At 35.3% G+C, this 19624-nt stretch overlaps 1 protein-coding gene across 1 annotated transcript in view; it reads left to right on the forward strand.

Annotated features, from left to right (window-relative positions):
- cabp7a (calcium binding protein 7a) overlaps window positions 1-4798 on the forward strand; it is a 29948-nt gene extending 25150 nt beyond the window's left edge. Inside the window, exons 4-5 of the mRNA XM_015028830.1 lie at window positions 850-1000; window positions 2198-4798. Coding sequence (XP_014884316.1) covers window positions 850-1000; window positions 2198-2328 — 282 coding nt within the window. The 3' untranslated portion in view covers window positions 2329-4798. The remainder of the gene's footprint in view (window positions 1-849; window positions 1001-2197) is intronic.
- Window positions 4799-19624: the final 14826 nt, after the last annotated feature.

Below are 19624 nucleotides of genomic sequence, written 5' to 3' on the forward strand. Positions count from 1 at the left end.
TATATATATATATATATATATATATATATATATATATATATATATATATATATATAAGTTTTTTAAATGTATTGCAACCTATTTCAGAATTTTTAAACAGTGAATTTCAATAATAAACCACTCATATGGCGGTAAGTTAATTAAGAATAAAACACATTTTCGTGATAACCGAAGATGAAAAGTTGTTTATTTTAATATCTAGTGAATACACAGCTTGTTTTTTAACAGTTCTGATTTGAATATTTCATCTTCAGATAAGAATACTTGTTTTCTTGAGACATGAATATATTCAAACTCATTAGGATCGTTATCTCTCATTTCAGCTGGGGGTTTTCCGTCTGGACTTTGCATTTTTCCCCGTGTATGTAGCCTATGTGGATTTCAGGCTAATTGGGGACTCACTAATGAGTTTGTGTGCCAATGGTTGTTTGTCTCTGTGTTTCTATCTGGCTTACCTATTGCTACCTACTTATGTGATCACTGCATCTGTGCTTTATCTTAGTTTAAATAAGAAGTAATTTGCAAAATGTCAACTCTTCATGTCAGTAAATGAAGTGTGTCCCCTATGACGTTTCCCCATTTAGTATAGTGCGTGTCTATTGGGATGAAGAATGTGAAATGATCATTGTGTTGCAGAAAAGGCAAAATAGGTAACCGTTATCTTGGTGTTCATTTGTAATTACAAAATAATGTGTTAAAACATCACCTCTCTGTGTTAGTTATTTTATATTAAAGACAAAGCTGCATCATTAAGACCATCTGTGTCTGTTTGCTTTATGCATACATTTGTTAGTGTGGGCTTTTGTTTGCTGTGTGTGATAGCAATTTTGCATGTGTGTGTATCTCCAGTGTGACATGCAGAAGCTGACAGTTGAGGAGCTGAAGAGGCTTTTGTACGACACCTTCTGTGATCACCTTTCCATGAAAGACATTGAGAACATCATTATGACCGAAGAGAACCACATAGAGAACCCAGAAGACTGCCAGGTCGATATAGACAGTAAGTAGCAAACCTCTTAGCGAATCCTGTCTCTTTAGCGTTTTTACTTCTCTAAAACAAATGCATAATATTTTTTACCATAAATATTTCTGGATGTATAAGCTCTGCAAATATTCTGCAACGTGAAGCTGCTGTTTTAAAATGCAGCAACAACTGACTTAGCTGAGAAAATATGGAGATATTTTACAAAAGAAGCCTGATTTGAATACAGACGTGGATAAATTGCTCTTTTTTTTACTTTTTAGATCTATAACATTTCATTATCAAATGGTTGATGGTAATAACTTTGATGCTATTGGATGTCTAATAGTTAATTAATAGATGGTATTATAAAAGCGAGTTAAACTTTATTCTGAGATTTCAGCTCTGTGTGTTATAACTGTGCTGCTCACTATGTTGTTTCTTCCATTTTCATAAATTGCTCCAAATTCTTCATCTTCAGGATTTCCTAAAGAGCTTCAGTCAGTCAATGTTCAATATGTTTTGTAATATCAATTTGAGAATTTTTGTCACAGTTTAATTTTAGTCCTGCTCTTTAATAACTGCCAAGTTATTGACATCTCCAAATAAATAAGTAAGTAAATACAATCTGCAGGGTGAATCCCATCTGGTGGGGTTCGGTGGAAACATCGGATATAACCTGCCAGGAGCAGAACCAGAGGCAGGTGGAACAGAAAAGGTTGGAGAAAAATCAAACAAAACAAGATGAATGACATTCTGTCATCACAAATTAAGTAAAACAAATGAGGACATAAAACCTCAGAGAAGCAATTTTTTTTTTCTTCTTTGGGAGTTTATTGCTGGAATTCCTACTTATTCTGTCTTTGTACAAATCTTTACTGAAAAAAAAGCAAACACTTTTTTGGTCGATAAAGCATGGGAAAAGGAGTGATGTTACACTTACAGATCCTTACAGAAGACTGAGTCTCTCAACTCACCAAATGCCTCCTATTCCATTTGTTTGTTATCCCAAATCTCTGATTTGCATTTCAGTCTAGGTGAAATTATGCAGCATACAGGTGTGAAAACAAATCATTGTGGCAGTGTTTATCCTCTAACATTGTGTTTTCAATGAGATTGTTCTTACAGAAATAACAATCAGATAGCTTTCAGGCATTAAATGACGGTGGACCCAGTGGGCCTCCAAATTCTTTATTTGTCTTCCTTCTATCTTTCCTTCTGTTTTTTTTTTTACAGGCTCCAGCCCAACACAGCAAGTCAAGCAAACCTGTGTGCGCAAGAGCCTCATATGCGCCTTTGCCATTGCTTTCATCATCAGCGTCATGCTCATTGCAGCCAATCAAGTGCTGCGAAGTGGCATGAAGTAAAGCCTGTCAGACTCTAGTGGCCTTGATCTCCACTTAATGGCTACCATAAAAAAAAAGAAAACAACTGAAGAGACAGTTAAAAGACTATAAAATGGACATCCCAGAACTGCAAAAGACGGTAACAGATGATTGCAAATTAACTAAGGACACCTAATGCTTGGATTTGTCTTAGTTGCAGACGAACATATCCTTTCAAAGACACAAGGATCACATATTCAAAGAGACCAGTGTGTACTATTGACAATACATATCAAACTTCACAAAACCTTGACTACTCATCAGCTGTTTGCATTGAGCAGAGTTACATTCAGAGTTGTGTGCACTTTTCAGACAACTGTCTTGGCTGTCCTGTTTTGTATTTGTCTAGTTTACCATGTCACCTGGCATGAAGGGGGAAAAAAAACATTTTCTAAGAGAAACCATTGGAATGTTTCCTGAATTGTGTTACAGAGGCTCAACAGGATTAAGATGTGCTGGTAGATACGGCATTGTTCAAAACCAGCAGGGATTGAGAATTATTTGCCGAGAGTCAAAGATCACGGAAAGGGTTTGCTTTTAGTTGACTGATTGTGTGTATGGTTTCATTCATTTACAGTCTGCTGGGGTTCAATTTGAACTCATCAGAGCTGAGATCAGCAGGTGAAGATCTCAACAAGACAGAATGTGACAGAAAAGTGACTGGTCAAAGAGGGGGGGGACACGCAGAAAACTCTTTGCACTCTGATTTGGAGGCCTCAAAGGAGTACTATCGTCTATGCATGAAATGCATGGATTTAAACAGTTGTCTTGATACATTTGTAAAAGTTCTTAATGTATGAATCATCATCACTGTGTTGTTTTTATTAAGGTAAAAACTGTGAGCAAGATGTGTGGTAAAAGATATGGGTAGATAAAATTCAAGTAAATTCAACTTCAAGACAAAAACTGGTTGCTTTTTCGAAAGGAAAAACAAATATTTTGGAATAGCTTAGCTACTAATGTTTTCGCCTTGCCTGGCTCTCAGTCATCTTTCTCCACCACAAGGCAGCAAATGCCTTAAATATATGTCAGCTGTTATGCATTTAAGCCAATCTGGCTTGTGCTTAGGATTCAAATATGAGCGAATGTACTTATTCATTTTTTTCTGTCTGTATACAGCAATAACTACTTAAAATAAATGTTGTGAACTGCTGTGAACAAGCAGTTCTTCAGCTGTTACTGGATCTACCTGTAGTAGAAAACTGTTGAAAAACCGAGGTTTGACAAAAGAATAAATAATTAATTTTGATGAGAATGGGTTTGAAACAAGCAAAACAAGGTGTAAAATAATGCAATAACATAAAAAAAAATTAGCACCCCATGCATTAGAATTTAGTGTAGATTTGGATTCATGTGCATGCATTTGATGATGTCTGTTAGTCCTACTGTCAATTGCAAAAGCAAAGGAAGGACATATTACATTTTAAATTGTTGAGAGGCCACATGGCATATAGACTCATGGAGACTCAGTGTTTAAATCAAGATGTTCTGCATTTTTCCTTTTGCAAGGAAATATTTTGTTCTACCTTAATTTAGATAACAAATCACAAAAAAGGCTTAAAAGAGCCAGGAAATGAAATGAAAGACTTCCACTCTCTCCTCCATTTTTGACTCCATAATGCAAAAATCTGAATTATTTGCATCCAGTGATTACACTTAATTAGGATTGCTGAGTGGCCACTCCATGGACAGTGACAAAATTAGACTATTCTCTTGCCTGTACTGACGCAGTTGGAGCAGGAGTGGCCAGCTCAGTCCTCCACAGCTGCCATCCTGCGACTTTAGATAAATCCCTCCTCCTTCGCTCCTGAAGCAAACAAAACAAGAAAAAGCAACTTTATAAGGAACATGCTCAGAAAAAAAAAAATAGATCACTTACAATATGTACCTTTGTTCTCATTCAGCACTTTAAAGTGTGTTTCAGCACACAACTCACAGTCTTGATTGTGCATCCATTTCTTGGAAGAGTGTTATCATTAACAAACTTTATCATGGATGTATTTATTTTTGATAAGAATGTGACAGAACTGGTATCAACTGAGGGCAAATCAGCTTTTTTTAGGAAGGGGTCATTTTCTTGGAGTTTTAAACATTTGATCTGTTGCCTTATTTTTGTTAACACTGGCATTGTACATACACATAGAAATCTGTTCTATGTATCACTAATCAACAGAGCTAATGATAGAAAATTATTTATTTTACATTAACAGAGAGTAACAATAATAATAAAAAAACCCTATCCAAACTTGTTGCTGGCCTGCTACACTTTCTCTCCACTGTACTGTACTTTTGATACGTGTCCTTGAGTATTGCAAAAATGTTTATTGAGCTCATAATATCTGTTCATTGACTCAGATGTTTTGTCTGTTGGGTGGTATTTTGTATGAATAAGCCCATACAACAACTGTGTCTATGTGAGGCATATGTGAAATAAATTTCAATTTGCCAAATGCTCAGTTGCAGACTTTAAGATGATTCTGTGAGACACCCTGGATCAGTTTCACCGTATTGACTGACACCCCTGACATATCAAATTGAAATCTATAAAAAGTAATGGATTTTTTAGGGTTCACTGGATTTATGGATTGCTTTCCCCCCCCCCTTTTTTTTCAGAAATCTTAGGAGTGCTTTTGGTCTCATCTGTTATATTTATCCCAAATAAATTGCCTCATACAATCGAACAATCTTTAGAGGCCCAAAATACAGTACAGGAAAAGTGCAACAATACTTTAAAAAGGTTTCAAATTTGAATGTTAATGTAACTCATTTTTAGGCAAAATGAACAACAAAATAATTAAGAATTCAATTAGGCAATACCTTTGTTTTTTTTAAAGGAATGTAGCACAAACATATAAACATGGATCTTTATGTGGAACTAGTTTTATTAAAAGACTCAAATCTCTGGAGATCTATATACAACATAATGGGCAAATGATGTTTATAAAATGTGAACTATATGTCAAATGTTAAAATAAAACATGTTCTGTTGTTGGAAATCAATGGTTTATTTCTCAACAGGTTTTCTGTTCATTTCAAAGCTAATGAAAACTTTATTTCTCAATGTGTCTGTCATCTTTGTATCTTTTTTAAACAACGTTGATGTTTTAAAACTCCATCTGAAACTACTGGTTCAAAAAAATTCCTCCTAAACAATAACATCTCATGCCTTTGCATAAATATAACGCTGAAAACACGAATGCATGCACACAATAAAAAACAACATCATTGTAACCAAAAAGAAAAAAAAATAATAATTCAAACGACTATGTTGTGGAGCCACTATAATCTTTATTTTCGTCTCAGTCGTTGTATGCCTCTGGATGAGCTCAGTGGGAACATCGTTCTCAGCAGCTTCTGATTTACAGTCACCTGGTGTGGTTGACACCAGAGGGCCACAAGCAACGTTTCATGTGACGCAAACATTGCATGAAAAAAAAAAAAAAGCTACACAGGCAGAATTCATAAAGCAATGCAGTATCCTACATATTTTCATCTGTTTTACATCAACTACTTTCAGTCACACAAACTCAGGTTTGCATGCCAATTTAACAAATTTGAACACAAAATATCTTGATGAATTTTCTCCTTCATTGCTGCTTTAATAAAACACTTTAAGGAGGCTTTTGGTCGTCATGGCTATGCATTAAGTTAAAGCAAAATGTGGTAAGAGGGTTGAATTTAACCCTCTGCTGTGACTCCATTGTCTCACCAAACCTGTTAGCTACAGTCCTAGCTCAGATCTTTGAAATTACATTTTATTTCAATCAAACATAGACAACCTAACATTGTGCAGGAACAAATGATTACATTAATTCATTAGTAATTTAAGTAAGTCCGTGCTTAATTTATCTGGAAGCTATTCATGAAGTGCATGCCTTACAGGAAACCTTTTGTTTCAGTTCTTAGGAAAAGATTAACTTAACAAAAACCCCTCATGTTTAACTACGAGGCCTATCTTGACTTTGTATACCTATACAGTAGCATTTGCAATTTATCTCAATTCTAAATATTAGGCCCAAACTGAGAAATAAAGGCATCAGACTTAAGTTTCATTCAGCCAGTTTTAAATTTACCATTACTCTTGTAAGCTCCTGAGAACATCAGATTGTTGTCTACCCCGAAAATAAAACTAAGCCCATTTGCACAGCCCAACACAGTAAACCGTCGGGAGACCATCTCCAGTGTTTGCCAATCATCATAAATTTGGACTGCACAAGCTGCATACAGATTATGATTTTGTGTTACAGATAGCAAGCTAGCTCCAAAATGCAGCACGGTAATTTATATCTGCGCGTTTTGGTGCATCTGATCACATTTCTTTTTTCAGCAGGCACATTAGCATTCAAATCAAGCTGCGGTATTTTCCCACGATGAGCTGGTGATTAAAATAGGTGCCTCTCAAAGAAGCAGCAGTGGATAAAAATTAAGCACTTCTCATTTATTGCTGCTGATGTAGCCTGTTGATGAAAGCAGGAATCTGAGCTTTTAAATGTTAAATGTTTTTCTTTTTTCCTCTCAAGGTTTAGTGACTTGGATCAATTTGTCAAGCCTTTGTGTAATCAATAGAAACCTTTTGTTGAGAAGTGTAAAAGAACAAAGTTGATAAGACTGGTTTAATATGAGTATATATTGTTCACAAATGACTTCATAATCTGATTATATAAATCTTTTATTAATTTGTTCGTTCTCACCTTAGAAACAAACGAGCATCATTCCCACTTCTCATTTATTTGAAATAATGCCAATTTCCTTCTGTTTCTTGTCTTTTTAGTGTAAATGCTGACATTCATATGGAGGGCACAGCTAATGTGAACATTTCTAATGAGGAATATATAGATATTCTTGTGAGATGTTACAAATAACTCAAGCAATTCATACATTAAAAAACGAACAAAGAGAATTGAGCTGTGTGTTAGAGCTGGAAAGGTAGCAAACACACAAAAAGGATCTCCGAAAAAGTCATAGAAAGATGAGAAACCATTTAAAATCTCCCAGAATTTAAAAAGTATTTTTGCTGGATCTGCAAATAAATATCCCTCTGTTTTATATTAACTAATGGTCTATTAAAAGGGTAAATACCTAGTGAATACCTAGAAATTCCAATCGTTATAATTACTAAAATAAGCTAATATCTAGCATTCTGATGTGATCCTCAACCATATTCTTTTTAAGCATCATGTTACCAATATTACTTGAAACCCCATTTTTTCTACCACCAACCAAAATATTTTAGAGACACTTCAAACTGCAAAGATTTCATGAGATTCATTTTGAAATCTGACAAACCTAAGTGCAAAAGTACTCTGAGCTGGAAGGTTCGTTTCTGCTGATTAGAATACATTTGATCATTTCGCTTTTACAAAGCGAAATGAGAGTTTAAACTGAGTTTTAAACTCTCAGAAAACTGAGAGTTTAAGGTCACTTCAACTAAAAGACCACTATAAATCTTTTTCATGGCAGAGTTTAATGCCTCAAAGCGTTGAAAACCAGGATGTTAAATGTAAGGACGTGGCCCTCTGTGGCCTGTGGCCCTCAGCTTTGGTCAGATGGCCCTGCAGGGACTAACAGATGGATAATAACCACGCAGTGCCAAAAGTTCAGAAGATTTGTACTGCAGAGAAGCAGCAGGAAATGTACCATTTAATCCTGTTAGGTCTCTAAAAATGTAAGTACAGTGAATACATTTTCCTCCTTGCATGCGTTTTCTCAGCAGCGTTTGATGGCAAACACTTAAAGACAATATGATACGTAAGCTGTGTGTATAATATATCATGTGTGCAAACTGTTTGGGTCTTTTTGGAAGCTGTTCAGCTTTCCAGGCTGGATAAAAAGGCATAGAAACATTTGTATCCAGCTCTGCTTCTTCTAAAATCTGCAATTTTGAATCTAAACATCCATAATTGACACATTGCTCTCTTAACCTAAACTACAAACATTGAAGGTTATGTAAGTGCAGATTTGAAACTCTCCTAGCTGAGACAGAAGGCTAATGGCAAAGTTTTCTTCACCGTGACAGAATATTTATCTGGTCATTATTTGATGCCATAATTCAGAAACAGAAGTGAAGACTGTAATCATATTTCCCATCTGGTTGGGTATTAAACTACTGACACTAATCTCTATTCCATCACTGTCAAATCACCAACACCACCTCTAAATGAAGCTTGTGTGTAAAGTTTTTAACATTTCAGAATTTAAACCAGCAAACTACAACTGTTTACTTTTAAAGACAACATTTTTATTTTTTTAAGCATGTCTACTTGTTATTTTTCTCTAATTACTTAAAATGAATATTTTAATATTCATCTTCAGCAATTTTGGTATCTTGTCTCATGGCAGTTTCTCTCTCTTTTCTCCTTCATTCAAGTTGTAAGCATTACATCTGCATTTATTGGCTTATTTTTGAAATTATGCCATCAAAGTGTTAAGAGCTGTTGTGTTGACTTTTACTGAATGTGAAAACAAACACATACAATCCAAGCATGTACCTTTAACTAAAAAACATTTTAATAAAACTAATTTCGGGGGATGTTGTTTGACACATAGTGGCAGGTGAATCATATCCATTCCAGCAGTTCGAATTGCAAGAGCTACAACAAAAAGCTGTTGTGCTTCAGCAGGGACTAGTGCACTTTACAAAATAAGTCCTAAAGAAAGAAGAACATAAATTAAAATAGTAAAGCAACATCTTAGGACATTAAGGAAAGAAGTCAGTTTGGGCTCAAATTGGCCTTACAAATGGAAAATGAGCTAAAGCATATCACTAAACTTGCAAAGTGACTTAATGACAACTAAGCCTTACTCGCCACTTTGCAGTTGTTTTTTTCTTGCTGAAATTTTAAATCCAACATTATAAGTTTAATATAATAATTTTATTTCTCATTGTCGCAAATTACCCTTGCCTTTTCACCCGACAGAGTTCACGGTGTCATGTTTTTGCCTGTGTCTGCAGTTGTTTTCTGTGGCATTATCATTCTTGTCATGGTTATGGACTCTAGCCAAGACCTTGATTGGATCAGAAGCCAGAGAACTTGGAGTTTTAATTGAATTGAATCCGCTGTCTCCCCAGGAGTCTACCAGTGGCCCGTGGTGTAGAAAATACTAAGCAGGGCATTAAGAATATGCATGAGATGGGTAAGGGCACATTAACTAGAGGTTTTAAGGAGGTTAATAGCTTGTGAATATCAAATTGTAACTTTTCTTCTTCGACACTATGATCAGAATGCATGTGGTTTGAATTCAGACTGCAAAATAAATAAATAAATAAATAAATAAACATTTCTCACTACATGATGTGCCTGCTTAAAAAGTTTATGAACTGGGGGATGAAAAATAGGGTCATATGAGATATCAGCTATGCCCTATTCGGCTCATACATTTTCATATCTGTGTTCTCGCAAACATTTTCATCTCTTTGATTTGCTTCGTTTCCCTTGGAAACACTCCCAGGTCGGAAAGGAGTTATTAGTTTATTCATCACTCTTTGCTGTTGTTTCTCACAACTGTTTGTCAGCTTGGAGGCAGCATGATCATCTGGCTAAGTATCACAGTTAAAGCGTGTTTTCCCTAAAGCTCATGTGGAGAGTTCTCAGAAGCTCAGCGGTCTCCCGCCTCAGCTGTTGCTGCCCCGCGACTGAAAGCATACGGCCACAAACTGCAGAACACAGAGTTCACAAACAAGTGCTTTTAGGGCTGCGGGGATAATGAATCATGTTTTATGAATAAATTATTAGTAGTCAAAAATTAATTAATTTTCCACATGCACAGGCATGCATACGCATTTCCACCGAGATTAAAGCAGCAGAACGGAGCCTGACTGGTCACATGGATGAAATTCATTTATTGGGTGGAGATTACAGATTCAAAGCTAGAAACATGCAAAGTGGTGTTCTTTATTTAATATGGCTGCTTCCCACACACAAAACATGAAACGAAAATCTATAAAATTTGATTAGATTTCCTAGTTTTGTTTGGTAGATTTACTGTTGCAACAAAATGTAACCTAAATTATTGGAAGAATTGTGATCAGACATAAAACTATGAGCAATAGTTCTGTTACCAGACTAATAGTCTGGTAACAGAAGACAATATGTAGCTTTTCAAAAATATGTTTTTATATATTTGATCAAGCTGTCAACATGTCATGGCAGTATAATACAAGACAATCTGTAAATAGATCTGCCTGCAGACAGACTGGGACCGCCTCTGATGTCAAATCATGTCATGTTTTGTATGTATGATCCTTTTTATTCAACTATTTACAAAGTGTTTTGATATAAAAACCTTAATTTGTAAGGAGGAGGGTACTGACAACTAATTTACAAGTTCACCTTTCAAAGCATTTAAACACTGTACAGATCAAGTAGCCTAACAAGAAGCACAAATTAAAAACAGGATATTGCAACAGGATTTCTTTAAATTTGCTGTTTGCTTCCAAACCTTGAGTCTATGATGCAAAACAAATTTGTATGACATTTTCCAAAGTATCTACGACTCTACTTTGCTGATTCACAGTTTCATCAGAATTTTTCTTAACTTCCTGCTGCAGAGGAATTACCTTTCTCACCTAGGAAAAGACATTCCCAAAACTAGATGTCTTAACTCCATACATCCAATGACTTTGGCTTAAATACACAGGATAATGATTAGCACTTTATGTTATAGGATTTAAATAGGCCTATAGTCCTTTCTTTTCAAATTTTCAGATCGGTGCTTTTTGTTACATGTAACAAATTAGAAGTTTTCATTGAACAAAAGCATCGACGATGGTAGCTGACAAAGGAAGGATCAGAGAAAAAGAGGGTTTGAAAAGTGCTGCCTTTGTCTTTGCTGTTGCTTCTCAGAGACAGAGATGTTTCTCTGCTGATGGGTTTCTGTTTTGTAGAATGAAACTGACAAGGTTACAAGGAGTAGAGCTGATGTGTCAGTGAGAGAAAATAAAACACACACCTGCACATTTAATATTATCACACCCTGGCTGTGATTTTTAATGCCTCATCATTGGGTTAACAAGGATAAGCAGTTTAAGGAAAGTCTGCAGAATAAAGGAAACCTAGGCCTTTCAAAAGACCTGTACCGACATGAGGTCACTGCATCATGGAAATGTTGATGACACAAATAGTGCATTATAGCAATGTGGAAAATTTTATACAATGTTTTACAAATTTATTAAAAATAGAGAACCAAAATATCACATGTAAGTTTATATCTGAAGTCTAAAACTGAGCTGTTTCCACTGATCATGAGATGTTTTCATAACTTAAATGGAGTTCACCTGTGATGAATTCAGTTACCTGGACTTGATTTGGAAAGGTACACCTATGTTTTATTTATACATATATAAAATGGCAGAAGGAAAAAAAGAAGAAAAACAAGTTTTATTCAATTTTTACCCACAACTAGAAACAGATTAATTAGAAACTTTTTAAAGCTGCCTTGGAAACTTGTCTATTAAATATGTTCATAATACTTCCCTTATGCTAAACTTTAAGTCATATAATAAAACAATTTTTGTTTAAGTTTTTTTTTTATTTATTCATTTCATTCAATACAGAGAAAAAAAAGAAAAAAAATAAAGAAAACATCCTAACAGTTTTTAGTATACAAAATTAAAAAAAATAAAATACACCTCCATCCATACATACCTACATATCCATCTGTATACATTTCATAAATATATACACTGACAAACATACTACATATGTATTTGAAAAAGATGAAATGAAAGGTAGCAGAAAGAAGAAAAAATCTTATAGTATCTGCCCCTTTTTCCTCAACTCTGAATCAAAACAAAAAAAAAATTGATTTGTCTTCTGTGATAAAAAAGCTTTTTTGGCGCAGGTGTGGAGCTGCAGCTTTCTTACAAACTTGAAGTTAATTTAGAAATAAACCAGTTTAGGATTGTTAGGCATATATTTGACCTTTTAAAGAATTCAGTGTCTTGAACACAATTTCTGTATAATAAAAGTTTCTGCGTTCTAGAATTTCACCTCGGGTAGTTAGATGTTTTTTCCATCGTTTTCAAAGTTTAAATCTTCCCGCTAAAAGATGCTGAAGCACAAAACATTGGTGGTGTGCAACAAATTTAGCTAAAAGACAAAATAATTATTTGTCCTTCAGGAGATTTATGCAAAGCACATTGTTTGCAGCTTGTATTTAAGAAAGTGGAAACCTTTCTTAAATACAACATCAAAGATGGTAGATTTTTAAAATGTGGTGGAGCAGGTTTTTGCAGGTGCTTTTCAGAAATAGCACCTGCAAACACGGTGCTATTTCTTCAGGGTCAAAGAGGAGTGTCAGTGAAAGTAAGAAACTTCAAACCGTCTTACCCAAAGGCAGAACTTTTAATAACATGAACTACCATCATCAGCTTTATTAAAGGCACAAATGGGTCCATAGAAAGATAATTTAAGAAAATTTAAAAAGAAAGAAGAATACAACACATTAAATTACATTTCATGTGTTTATAGTTTTTATTAAACTCATTGTAGCTTCTTAAACTCTTAAATTGCCCCTATATCGACAAATCAAATCAAATCCAATTGTTTGGCAAACCAAACATGTCTATATGTGGACGACTTGTACTTAAATGGATGGTTATGATAATGAACTGCCTTGTAGTTCATTATCATAACTAGTTAAATTAAACTGCAAATTTAATTTAAATTTGCAGTTTAAATTAAATATACTGATGTATGTGACAAAAAGTGGAGAAGTTCAAGGCGTACACAGATGTAATTTTCAAAGGACAACATATTTGACAAGCAGAAAATTTGCTCAGTTTGTAAGTTTTCATACTCAGTTTTATTGTAAGAATATTAGTGTAAGGCAGTCTCCAATCTTTTTGAATGAATACTAGATTACGGGGAAGAAAATGTAATACAATTTGAAACATTTTTATCTCTTCAGCATCACATTTATTACATAATCTCTGGACATTTTCAGTAAAGCTTTCATTGTGTTTCATAAAACAGAAAGTTTAACTTTAGAAAGAAAATTGTATTGTGATATTGAAGATTATTGTAATGTAGATATGACTCGTTTATTAGAAGGCATATTTCTAAGAAATCCGGGATGCTTCATTATGAAATAATCTTTTCTCTTAAAAATCAATACCATAACATTAAACACTTCAACAGGAGCTCAACGATATTATTAAACAAGTAAAATGAATAAATACAATACAAAGAAATAGCATTTAAGAAACCTGAAGTTAAAAGATTTTCCGATATTTAATATCAAACAGTATCGCAACTATAGAGCTTTGTTCTTCAGACTTTGACTGAGTAGAAGGGGAAGAAGCTAAATAATACGCAATACTCACCAACTTGAGCCGAAGCTCAAAGAGCAAAAGCTCTTTCTGGATAATGGCTCTCACTGTGGTTACACACGGCTTTGAAACCCTTTCCTGACTCACAGACTTTTTATTTAAAAACACAGATTCAGGTTCGTTGGGATAGCTTTAGTGACATCATCTTCTTCTCATTAAAATGTGTTTGATCATCTGAAACTCAACCAAAAACACACAGAGAGCATCTGTCTGGGGAAATACTTTTTTCATGGTACTGTACATGTATTTAAGTTCAATCTGGAAAACAAAACAAAACAAAAAAAAACAAAACATTCTTTATACATGAAAAGGAGCTTTTGGCATATTTGTGAGTTAGCAAAGGACCCAAGTGCAGAGTCAGAATGTGGCAGAGTTTAATAATACATAACAAGGAGACTTACAGGGAATCTCAAAGGAAAAGCTGGACATGGATCATGGAGGAGTAATGAGAGGAAGCAGCAATGAACTAAGACAGCCAGCGAGCTGAAATTCAGAGGAAAGGGAGGAAAATGACATTGGAAACAGGTGAGCTAATCAGTAGAATATGGAGCAGCTGGGGATGTAAGTGAAACAGGGAGACTGAGCGAAAGAGCATAAAGGCAAAACTAAACTAGGCAAATGAAACTAAGAGTGGGATTCACTGACACCAATTTAAGAGGATAAATCAAGATACACAGAGAGCAGAATACAATAAATAAGTAAGAACTCAACCTGGAAAAAAAATACTATGACAACAGCTTTCTACTATAATGAACACAGACAAATGAACAAGATATGGTCTGATATTTCAAAGACAAAAAAGCACAAATTAAAACCAATGATAATCAGTTCTATAAAAACCATGTAACTCTAACCCTACCAAACCACAGCAGGTAAATCAATGGACTCTATAATATTAAATAATTTTGATTTTTTTCCCCTCTAGGCAGAAGATTCCTCTGTTCTGTTAAGTATAGCAGATTTAGCAGTGATGAAATATTCATCTGCGCTGTAGCTTTAATGCACATTTAAACTACCAGCAGAAGTGAATTGCCCTTCCATTCCCTCCTCACCAACATAATCAGATGCAAATTGAAAACATCCTGCTGTCGATATCAGTTCTGAGTTTCAATATTCCCTGATTCCCAGTGTGATCTTACGTTCTCTGCTGGCTGCGAAGGTAGAGGCAGCACAAGTGGCTCAAGAATGAGGTTTGAATGTCATGCCCCAAAATTGATCTGAATTTGTAACTCGGCAAATATTCTGTCTTTCAAAGGTATGTTTGGTTACACTGGGCTGAACGGTATGAGCAGCCAGGTAGTAGAAATGGTGTCAAGTAATAAAAAAAACAATACCAAGGAGAAGAAGTAAGAACGATTGAATAATAATATCCGAGAGGGTATTTTATTTTCAGTGCTTATGGAAACAGGGTACAGTTTTGCTAAGACTGCAGAGATTGGTCTAGTGATGTGTAGATATTGTAATATGTTTGTTTGGTTTCTCGGTTTTGTTTTTCCTCTTACAGATGTCTGAGGTGTTGATTTGTGTTTGCTCTCTTTAGGATATGACATACAGCTCTAATCTTTTTCTGTATTTTTATTAATCATAAAAGCTGAATGTTAAATATTAATCTGTCTTAATGTTCATGAATGAATGAGTCAGCCTTTCAGGTTTAAGTCTCCTTGAAGGGATCCTTCCGTTATTTTTATATGAAGCTGGATTTATTTCATTGTAACTATGAAAACCAGGACTTCATTTCCGTGTTTTAATCCTTTAACAATTACGGTGTGTGTTTGTAACTTGCTGTCACACTTTATGAATGGATGCAAGCGACAATAGGGTTAGCCCTTCTTGTGTAACCATCTGGGATTAAGAAGACAGGAGCATTTCCAGCCGCCTTGGCAGCTGCGGCGAGCCACCATGAAGGATTACTGAAACAAGCCATGAGGATGTCCCTGTGATGTCTTGGATATTGCTTCTCACCGGTGCTTAGCGCAGCCTCTACGGTCACATTTTGTGATTACCTCTGAGCTGTATCCAGACATAATTAACCTGATGAGAGGCTCAGTAAAGCCCAGCTGATTTTGAGCTGGGCTCGTATGTTGGGAAACAGACAGAAAGTGTTAACAAAGCCTCAGCAAAAACTTGCAGATGCTCAAAAAGGACCAACAATTAATATATATATATTTTTTTTTAATTGAAGTTTGTGAGTTGTATCTATCCATGAAGGTGATTCATCATTCTTCAAAGAGAAGCAATTTGATTGGGGCAGATGAAGTGAGCTGATGCTAAAGATGTGACTGGAGTGTCTCTGGTTTCTTTTCTTTGTCCTCTTCCATCAGAAGATGGATAATCCTCTCCTGCTTCAAAAAGAAATGATATTGGATGTAGAGGAAGCTGAATGGGTGAATACGAAGTCATCTCTGGAGTGTAGGATGAAAGCAAGATGAAGGAGAGCACAGAGCACATCACTTTCTGAATAAAAATCACAATAGGAATATCCAGTTTCTTTCCATAATCTCTTATTTTGTCTTTGTATAATATTGGCTTCAACTCAGAACTAGATTAAAATCCTGAATTCTTTAAATAAGTCAATTATAAGGTGAACAAGTTTCATTTTTCCCAGTTACATCCAGATCTGCCCCTTGTCTCTCTGATTTCTAAGTATTTTTACCATAAAAAGTCTGGCTACTCCAGATCCAGTACTCTCATTTTTTCTCACCAGAGGGGGTCCATCCACTGTCACTTCTCCACCAAGTTTCCTCAGATTTTTTTTTTCTCATTTCCTCCCCAACTCTTTAAATCCCTGTGGATTATGGAAGTGAATGTTTCTCTAAGCTTTCCTCCACTTCCAGGCTAAAGAAGTTAATACATGTTCCCTGTAAAGCTCAGCCTCTTTGACCTTGTCAGTACACAATTTGTGTTAAACACTTCATTTGGTTGTGAAAGACTTTACTGCTTCACATAGCTTACCGTCTCACAGTGTTAAGTGTAGATGCATTGCACTGAATTGATAAATCAATATAAATCTTATGCTACATTTAAAATAAAGTGTAATGCTTTGTCAGCTTTGACAAATTGTTTGGTCGGTGTGATATACTGATATTACTTTTAGTTTTGTTTTCATTACTGAATTTCCACATTGTTTTGTAATGTAACTCCATAATCTGTCAATCTGTTCCAGTTGGTTTGATTTTTGTGCTCCTCCCTCATGCCCCTATTATACCTATTAGTTGACTTGTATTTCTATCAATACTCTTTGAATCTGTCTTCCCAGCTTTTACTCCTGGTTACATTTTGTGCCATGTCGGCTGTGAAATTTTGCCAGATCAGCAACCTTAGTTTCTTAAAATCTGTTGGGTCCTTCATCCTTCCGTCTCTTACCAGTGGGCAACCTAAAACTATGCCCGCCAGTAATTTGGTTAAATAAAAATCCCTTATCTTTACTCATCACACAATTACAAATCCAACATCAGACTGTAAAATTGTTTTTTTTTATTTTTTTTTTTTTATAGCTGGTTCTATTCAAAAAATAACATTCAAAATTATTTCCAGTCAGCTTTGTTTTCCTGCATGCATAAAAAAAACTCACCTGAAATACTTTGTGAGTCCTGTTTGACCTCACCTCATTACTAGATCTGCAGCTGTTGCCCAGCTGTATCCTTCCCCCTGGCCTGCTGACATATTTCTGACGAAATTTCTCTGAGCTGCTGCCAGTTTTGCTCCCCCTTCTACCTTCTCTATCATTTAATCAGACTCTTTCCTCTTGCTGTGGGGTTGATTATTAAATCACTAATGTCTCCTGCCTTCTCAAGAAAGCATTTCAAACTGCTTTGGGTTAAACCTGTCACTGGTTTATTTCTAAATTAACTTCAAGTTTGTAAGAAAGAAAGCTGCAGCTCCACACCTGCGCCAAAGAAGCTGGAAAGAAAAAAAAAAATATTTGGGAAAATAAAATCAAATTCAGCTTCCAACAAATTCATTCCACTCAAATCTAATTGCTGAAGGGATCAGAGGTTTCCTTATTTATTCAAATAAGGGTGCTTGTGATTAGCACAGGAAGCTTCTTTGTTCCTAGCCTGACTGCAGCACATTTAAATGTGCCTTTTTATTTTCAACTGAAATGCACCAAAACCACCACATATAAATAATAACCTAAACATCTCATTGTAAATGCACTTTATAATAGAATGGTGTCAACTGTGGACACATCTGTGAGCTAAGAACAGACGACAAAAGAATGTACACATTTCACTGTAGGTGAATGAGTAAAATAAAACAATGAAAAAGAACCAGAGAAAATGCAGTTGGTGCTTGTTGCCTTGCAGCAAAGGGTTCTGGGATTGAATCCCACTCTGATGTTCTCACTATACATATGTGGGCGTTCTCCAGGTATTCTAGCTTTGAAAACATGGTTGTTGGTCAATTGCTAACTCTAGAATGAATCTGTGTCTGAATGTTTATTTGTCTGCATAGTTGTTTGTCACCCTGTCCTCTCCACCAATGATCACTAATCATAGGCAAAGCCTACCTACAACTTTGCAAGGACAAATATGTTTGACATCCATGGTTTAAAACTTTATTTTCATGAAGTTGAATGTACTGTGCAAGCAAACATTCTGTTTTTGGGGCATAAAGAAAATCATATGTAGTTGTTTTAACTACAACTACATATGGCAAAAAATATGAAAACATTTCCAGACATGCAAAAATTATAAAACAAAATAATTCCACATTTTCTGGAAAGAGAGAGAGAGAAGACCTTTCTAGGAGATCTGTTGTTCCTTAAAGAGTTTTAAAACTTCCCTGTTTGAACAACATTTATGGACATATTAAGCTGACATTGCATGTGTATGAATCTATTGAAGTTAATTCAAACAAAATATTTATTTTTGAAAGTAACCAGAATTGCCATCACTGTGTTGTCCGCAAGCAGAAAATTAACCTGTGCACTACAAAATCATAATCAACAACAACAACAACAAAGAGAAACGTAGTCAGTTATATCATGTTTCCATTATTCACATAGTTGCTTCATTTCTTTATCTCCCTGCACACAGTTCAGCTAGATAGTCCATTACCAGAATCGGTCTCTTACTTTCTAAAGGTCACGCAAATGAAATTCAAATTAGATACTGACACCAGGATATAGCTTTTGGGAATTTGAATTGGTTTCTTCTTAAATGGGAAATAAACATGTTTGAACTTTGTCAGATTTCATGGCTTATAAAATTGGAACATAAAGAAAACAATGTTTTCCATCTCATTTCTTTATGTGACTAAACCTTTTAGAGTAAAGCACTTATGAATAAAGTATACAGTTTCAGCTTTGTTTTCACTGTTTTTCCTCTCAATTTCATCCGGTGAACAGTCCAACAACCACTGCAGCTTGTTGTTCCCTGAATGTGAAGTAGCACAGAAAAAGCATGTTATTTCACAAAAACTGTGCATCTCAAATAACCGACATGTTGAATATTAGTGCACCACTCTCTACTTTATTTCTGCCCTGAATTAAAATACTGAGGCACCAGTTGCTGCTGGATCAGCTTATTGTAAAACCAGCGAAACACATGCAACCTTCTGTCTTCAAATGAGAGGATAAAACTCACCATGATGACAAGATATTCAATTGATTTCCTTGTATGCTCAACCTAGAGTTATTAATCATCTAATAATACATTATGTTCAGCTGTAGACAGGGCTAACCTTTCTTGCTCTGCCAGAGGCTTTCCTGATCCGAACATGTGCTGCATGATAATCCGTCCTCACTGGACTTTGCAGCACCGTCAGAGACGTCACCATCCTCTTTTGATCTCTGACTGCCACTGTGTGGTCGTAAATATTTAACACCGCTTCCATCGTTTCCCACACCAGCTACAATACATTTTTATGCCTGCATCTTGTGTATCAAAATTTAAGGTTAAGATGTAGGTGTAACCGAAATCTCCCCACTTTAGGACAAAAAAATGA

Source organism: Poecilia latipinna, unplaced genomic scaffold, assembly GCF_001443285.1.
Source record: "Poecilia latipinna isolate Pla-1442-1.1 unplaced genomic scaffold, P_latipinna-1.0 Scaffold136, whole genome shotgun sequence".
In the NCBI taxonomy this organism is placed as follows: domain Eukaryota; kingdom Metazoa; phylum Chordata; class Actinopteri; order Cyprinodontiformes; family Poeciliidae; genus Poecilia; species Poecilia latipinna.